Source organism: Etheostoma spectabile, chromosome 15, assembly GCF_008692095.1.
Source record: "Etheostoma spectabile isolate EspeVRDwgs_2016 chromosome 15, UIUC_Espe_1.0, whole genome shotgun sequence".
Taxonomy (NCBI): Eukaryota; Metazoa; Chordata; class Actinopteri; order Perciformes; family Percidae; genus Etheostoma; species Etheostoma spectabile.
This window is the reverse complement of record NC_045747.1, coordinates 10,008,194-10,015,382: the sequence shown is the minus strand read 5'-3', so window position 1 is coordinate 10,015,382 and position 7,189 is coordinate 10,008,194. Positions and strand designations below refer to the sequence as shown.

Below are 7,189 nucleotides of genomic sequence, written 5' to 3'. Positions count from 1 at the left end.
GTGGGGCAGAGAAGCCTGACCCTGACTGCCGTTTCCTTATTGTGCCTCAATCTGATGGTCGCTGGGCACTGCAGTCAGAGCTTTACCTGCGTTACTTTGGTGGATCGGCTGACTACCTATCGTGCTTTGCCCAAGCCATTGGGGAACAAGAGCTGTGGGCCGTCCATTTGGCTTTACATCCGCAGGCCAGCCTGCTCAGTGTGGCACGTAAGCGCTATGCCCATCTGTCTTCCTCAGATGGAGAGATCTCTGTAGACAGCAATATTCCCTGGGGAGTGGACTCCCTGGTCACCTTGGTATACCTTGATGGCAAGTACAGCCTGAAGACCTGTGACAGCCGTTTCCTCAGCAATGATGGCAAACTGGTAAAGGAGAACACCAATAGTACTAGCTTCACACTGGAGCTGAAATCCGGAAAGCTGGCTTTTAAGGACTGTGATGGGAAATATCTGACCCCAGTAGGTCCAACAGGGACACTGCGATCTGGCCGATGTTCCAAGCCTGGAAAAGATGAGCTGTTTGATCTTGAGGAGAGTCATCCACAAGTAGTTTTTCAAGCCGCCAATAAAAGATTTGTCTCTGTCAAACAAGGTAATCCGCCTGTGATTTAGTCTTGAGAAAAACGCACTTTATCTAAAATTGAATAGTTTTATAAAAAAAATGGATCAGAGTGCTACACTAATAGTATGATGTTCTCAAGCCAGTATTACACATTGAGGAACCTTAAAGTTGAATGATTATGTTTTCATTGGTGAAATTTGACTATGTGCAAGTGCATTTTAAAGAAACTTCTACTTCAAATGAGGTGATGGAAACACACCTTCATGGTAACAAATGAGCATGAAAAGAATATGGTGAAAATGGAAGCTAAATGAAGATAGAACTCCTCCCAAAGGCTACATGCTGAGTTCACATTTAGGAAAAAGATATTATGAAATTGACTGACAGAAACACAATTTTCCCCACCATGATTTTTGACTCACAAGTCCTTGTGCCCTTTATTGTAACAGTGTTAACATTAGAGAATAGGTGAGACCATTTTCAGATCCTTTAGAAAGCAGTGCACTATATTATTTTGAAAATAGAGTGTACATCCTTTTTTAAATGACTCTTGCAAACCTCTCAGTGAGATACAGATTTTTTTCTCACTGTCTTTGTTACCGTTTCTCTTCACTGTCAGTGGTTAAATGTAATAGTTATATTCAAGGTACTGTTGATTTCAGTTGTCCTCTCAGATTTACTTCTATATTCTGCTTCCTTTAAGTATTTGTTTTCCCTGCATATGTAAAATAGTTAAACACATAGCACATTAGAATACATGAGTGCCTTTTGACCAATAACAATAAAGTGCATTTCTGAGTGGAACAGTACCACTGTTAGCTAAGCATATTCCAATATCACAGTTTGTAGTAATGAGGGATTATTTATAACTTGCAATGGCCTGGATTTGTCTAATTGAATCCTGGTTACATTATAGTAACCAAAAAAGATAATCAACAGAATTTACCAGCTAATGAGAGAAAAGGACCTGCCTTTCTTGTCTAAATGCTGGATCCAGAATGGTTGAAAGCCATAATGTGGGAGTAATTGTGGTAATGGGCTTTGTCATTTCCACTGTGTGTCCATTGAAGATTAGGTAGCGTGCAAATGACTTCAGGGAAGATCTGTGCCCCGCGGGTGTCAATTTCCATCAATGGACTTTAAGCCTTGCAGATACTCACTCTTTACCGTCATACATTGAGTGAAGTTCTTCAAATTATGTGGATCTATGGTCGGACAATGTGGCAGTGAGAGGGCAACAAGAGAGAATGCTACAGCCAGGCCTCACCAGACAGATGAGTTACAAGATCTCTTGTCAGCCTGCATAATGTGATCTTCCCTGTCCTGTATAATTATTCACGCAAACAATGTGGGAGGACAGGAAAGCAAATTCTGTTCTGATGCAGCTTTTTAAAGCTTTAAAATTAAATTTAAAATTAAAACAACCACCTGCCTTATTTAAATGAGCTGTACTGTGCATATGCAGTCCTACAGCATATCTGAGGAACAAGGTTCTCAAACTAACTTTAGACTGCAGTCAGCATCACGCTTATGCATGACTAAGATTCCTGCAATTAATAAGGTCATCATCAGGGCAATATTTCAACAACCTGGTACTGTATTTTCATAATATAGAGCAACAAATTACATTTTAAATGTACTGCTTGGCCTTGTGGCAGTTCCATGTTTTTTAAGGAACAAGGCACTGAAAGCTGCTTAGAGGGCCCTGCAGTGCAGATTTGCATTTCACCACTCAGGGAATTACGGCAAGCGAATGAACAGGAAGGGTGGAGGGGTGACTGGGGGATTAGGGTTGTAACAGGCTTAAGAGAAAGGTTGAAGGACATTTCTTTGGCATCTAATTTGAACTACAGCAGACACAGTTCAGTTGTATGTGTCTGAGTATCATCCACCACCTAACCCACCCCACCAGACAGAGTTAATACATGTGGATTAAGTGCATAACACTAGATTGACTGCAAGTGAGGCACTCGGATTTAGTGAACAGAGCTGACTAATTTCAAACAAAGTTTGGATGCTATTCTGTGTTGGGTTTAGCTTTACAGTACTTACACACTTGTTTTGTATGCAAAACAGATCAAATAATTTGTTGAAGAACTAAATTTCACAAAGAGAGGCACACAGGTGTATACTTAGCAGGTCAATTGTTTTAAGTGATACACTGAATCTGCATTTACTTGAAAGGTGAAATACATTTACAATAATTACATGTTTTCGTAATTATAGTGGGGGGAAAGACAAAACATACCAATGTCCTGCAGTATAATCCACTTCTACTGTCCAACCTGAGCAAAGCTTCTGATTTGATGATGGAGAAAACAAGATCATCACCTTTCAAGTCAAACAGGGATGACTGTTTTACACTTCAAGAATGGGTTTCGGAAAACCAAATCAATGTTTTATGAAATTACTAATACTGACATACTAAATATTAGCAAACATTGCAATCTAAAAATTTGTTTGAAACATGGGCTAGTTTTCACAACTGCCATGATCAATGCCATGATGGTAACGCAAATATGTTGGCATTTACTATTGCACTTGGACATGCCCTTACATTATTAGAGCCTTATCTGCACAGCTGGAGCCTTGAAGCAACGGCTTGCCAAAGCATTGTACTGTACCATAGGATGAAACATTGTAATCTGTAATATCTATTTAACAAAGACAAAATAATGTCTGTCTTTTCTTCCATTATTACCAGGAGTGAGTATTTCAGCCAATCAGGATGTGGAGACAGACATGGAGACCTTCCAGATGGAGATTGATAAGGAGAGCAAAAAGGCTATGTTCAGGACCAATGGTGGATCCTACTGGACTTTAGTGACTCATGGAGAGATCCAGTCCACTGCCACAGAAGTGTAAGTATTGATGCTTGAAGGGGAGCTTTTCTCTATGTTTTTCACTGCCTCTATCTAAACTCTCCATTTTGTTTTTCACAGAGAAGTGAATACAATGTTTGACATTGAGTGGCGAGGACAGAGGGTGGCACTCAAAGCAAGTAATGGAAAGTATGTTTGTACAAAGAAGAATGGGCAGCTCTCAGCAGTCAGCGACGCAGTGGGTAAGTTCTTTCAGGCAAGCCATTTGAGATTCAATGCTGTGTCACAGGTACATCTTATTGCACAAGAGATGATCAGTAGTTAGCAGTTGTCCTTCATTGCAGGTGATGATGAATTATTCCTGATGAAACTCATCAACCGCCCTATGTTGATTCTTCGTGGAGAGAATGGCTTTGTGTGTCACCACAAGAACTCCAACACTCTGAACGCAAATCGATCTGTCTATGACATTTTCACATTGATCTTCAATGATGGCGCCTACAATGTAAAAAGTTAGTGTTTTCATGTGTGCACGACATACTACATTTCTGCATAACAATAAGGGCTGTCACGATCATGTTGTCAATTTAAATAGCTGCTTTCAAAATAGTGCAATCATTGCCAAAATAGTTGTGGTGGCAGATTCATTTTAAATAGCTTATTCTAAAACTGTTGTGTAGAACAAGCCATTATAATGTAACAAATATGTGGTTCAAGACTTTTGATTAATTTACAATGTTTAATATAAGCTGAAACAGAAGAACCTGTCCAACAGCGGTAAGATCTAGACAGTCAAGCTCTCTTTTTCTATGTTTTTGGTCCTGACATTGGAACCTTGGACTGTGGAGACACTTTATTTACCCAGTGGATGAACATGCACCTAATTCACTTTCGATTTGTTGCCATTTTCGTAACACTTTTAATTCTCTTGATTATGGAATCCAACAATTATGCAAAATGATCGCGGTCAGCTCAAATGATCAAGATCAGGCAATTGTAGTATATTATAGTTATAATTGTAACAGGCCCTATAACAACCAATATATCTACATCCTGTTTTAATAGATGTTTAGCATTTACTCAATTAACAATCAATAATCCACCAATATCCCTCTGCAGGTGTCAATGGAAAGTTCTGGTACATCTCTAGCAGTGGCCTAGTGTGCACAGATGGAGAAAAGCCAGAGGACTTTTTCCTTGAGTTCCTGGAACATGGACGTGTCGCCATCAAGGGGACTGATGGCAAGTACCTTCGTGGAGACCAGGGAGGTACACTTATGGGTCATGGCACAACCGTTGATGTATCTTCTCTTTGGGAGTATTGATCCCTTTCAATCAAGGTCCTCAAAGAGGGAGCAAGAGGGCGGGGTGCAAGACCCACTTTTATCAAATGAAGCAGACTGACAGGGTAAAAAAAAATCTGCCTGTTTTTATACTAGCTGCCTGAGCCCATGTTTTTCTTTTAGTTTTTTTCAAAAAGAGAACACTTTAGGAAGATATGTTTGGTTTTAATTGTACATGTTACATTTTTTTGTCTTTTAAATAACAATGCCAACATCAAACAACACATAGATGTGTGAGCAAATATAATTTCACAAATACAGAATAAGACAGCAGCTCTCCCAATTCATTCAGCCATACTTCGTATTTAACAAAAACGTACGTAACAAATATTTTTGAGGGAAGCCACACTGATCAGTAACTGAACAAAGAGAGTTGCTGCCCTAACTGGTTGTGATGCTGCCTAAAGGCCTAAAGGAACATTTAGTCCATCTGCTGCTAATTTTCACTGCCTAAATAGACTGTATATCTCCAAAAGCTGAAAAAACAGCTATCAAAAGTGATACAAATCTGGCAGAGTAGGACACCTTACTCCTGAACATTCACACATTAACTAAATATTAATGAAAAACACACAAACAAAGGATTAGTATGGCTGGATTCTTGGGTTTACTAAAAACAAAACAAAAAAACAAGGATACTCATTCATAGACACCAAATTAACTTCATTTGGTCTAGGTGACTAGACCTAAGTCAACTATGTATATCAGGATCTTACTTTTGTAACCTCTGTCAATCATCCCACTGCATTTGTTTACAGCTTTTAAATGATTTCAATACTTTGACATGCTTTATAAGAACAGTGTGGTCATTGACGTCACTCTAAGCAATTGTAATGCACCACTGTCTTCAAATTCAATGGCTGGTGCCAATGGTGTTGGTGTCATTTTTCTTAATGTACCATTAACAGCTTCCAGCACAATATGAAGTAAGTGCACCTCTGCAATGCTGAGCAATATATATCCAAAGAAGACTTGCAAACACTGAAATAGGTTATGTGTAACACATATAGAAATACAGAGATCAGACATGGGAACAAATTCTATCAGTGTACATTTTATGTATCTATATCAGGGACAAGCAAGAAACCAAAGGGGGGCACATTTAAAGCATTTGGTGGACGATAAATCTTTTTTAATGTACCAGGTATGAACTCAGAAAGTGCTTCTCTGGTGTTCTGCCTCGGGGCCTTAAACCAAACTGAACTCTACATCCCTTTATACACTGTTCTCATGTTCAGAGTTGGGTAGAGTGATTAGAAAATATAAATGATTTAGTTTTTACATCAGGTCATTACAACAGTGGCATCCCATAAAACATCATGCAGAAGCAAATGTGTTTGAATACAGCACAAATCCTAAAATAATGTCATTTTTTTCCATCTGTTTTCCCAGAGTCAGATGAGATGATGTAGTGAATTTAATTTGTGAAGTGAGTGCTCTGTGCAGCTCTTTGCCCAGTGGTTGTTGGTCAAAACCTGCTCCAATGTGGAAGCAAACTACTCTTTCAGACAGCTTTGGAGTTGTTGGAAAAATAGTTTTACTGTTTACAAAGCGGGAATATAAGTCTTCCCTCCATTCCTTGTGCACAACTAGGCCAGGAAAACATAACCAAAATGATTCTTCTCCTCTAACTCTAGACAAAACAGCAAACAACTGTATTTAAAAAAATGCTGGAGTGTTCCTTTAACTAACCTACCCAACACTGCTCTCATGATCAGTGACCTCTAGTTGACCCTTAGCCAGCACAACCCTTGGAGGAACCTTTTTTGTATTTTGATCTCACAAGACTCACTGAATTGATTACTCCTGAAACCACTTAAAGGGCACAAACTGCCCAGACTATATTGGCATGGATGTTGGTGTGCAGTACAACCTGAACCTGTATACAATTTATCCTGCAGATTTTTGGTCAGTTATTTCCCAGGAAGATATACAATCTGAAATAGTTCAAGTGTAATGTCTAAATCAATGGTTTTGTGATGTGTGCAATTTGCAATTTATAGAGAACTTTTAGAAAGCAAGGTCTAAATTGCTTGGTCATCTATGCATTCTGTATCAGCTCTTTAGAGCCTCCAGCTATATTTTAGAATGTATTTAATATATATATAGATGTTTATTGTGTCACTATGTTTTTGTTTTCTGATATGACTTTTGAAAATGTTGATGGCAATAAAAATTTGACAATATTTTTGTTGACTTTGGAATTAGAATTTTGCCATACTATGAGAATATAAGTGAAAAGTGTGATTCAGTAATTCAGATGGTAGAGAGGGTTTGTCAAACATTGTAAAGTTTGTTGTTTAAAAACCTGGCCTCCTCGTTTGGACAAAATGAACTGTATTCATTTGGAATCTGTAAAGTATCTGCCAAATTATTGTTGTGTAATCTTTTTCTTCTTCTTTTTCTTCTGCTTCTTCTTCTCATATTCAAAATACAAGCCTTCCCCACAGGGCAAGGACAGTG

General features: G+C 38.6%; 1 protein-coding gene across 1 annotated transcript in view; it reads left to right on the top strand.

Annotated features, from left to right (window-relative positions):
* The window catches only part of LOC116703329 (fascin-2), a 16,259-nt gene that overhangs the window by 503 nt on the left and 8,567 nt on the right, over window positions 1–7,189 (top strand). Inside the window, exons 1-6 of the mRNA XM_032537993.1 lie at window positions 1–591; window positions 3,266–3,422; window positions 3,504–3,625; window positions 3,728–3,895; window positions 4,503–5,656; window positions 6,987–6,989. The exon at window positions 1–591 is cut by the window's left edge and continues 503 nt beyond it. Of these exons, the coding sequence (XP_032393884.1) occupies window positions 1–591; window positions 3,266–3,422; window positions 3,504–3,625; window positions 3,728–3,895; window positions 4,503–4,708 (1,244 nt within the window). The 3' untranslated portion in view covers window positions 4,709–5,656; window positions 6,987–6,989. The remainder of the gene's footprint in view (window positions 592–3,265; window positions 3,423–3,503; window positions 3,626–3,727; window positions 3,896–4,502; window positions 5,657–6,986; window positions 6,990–7,189) is intronic.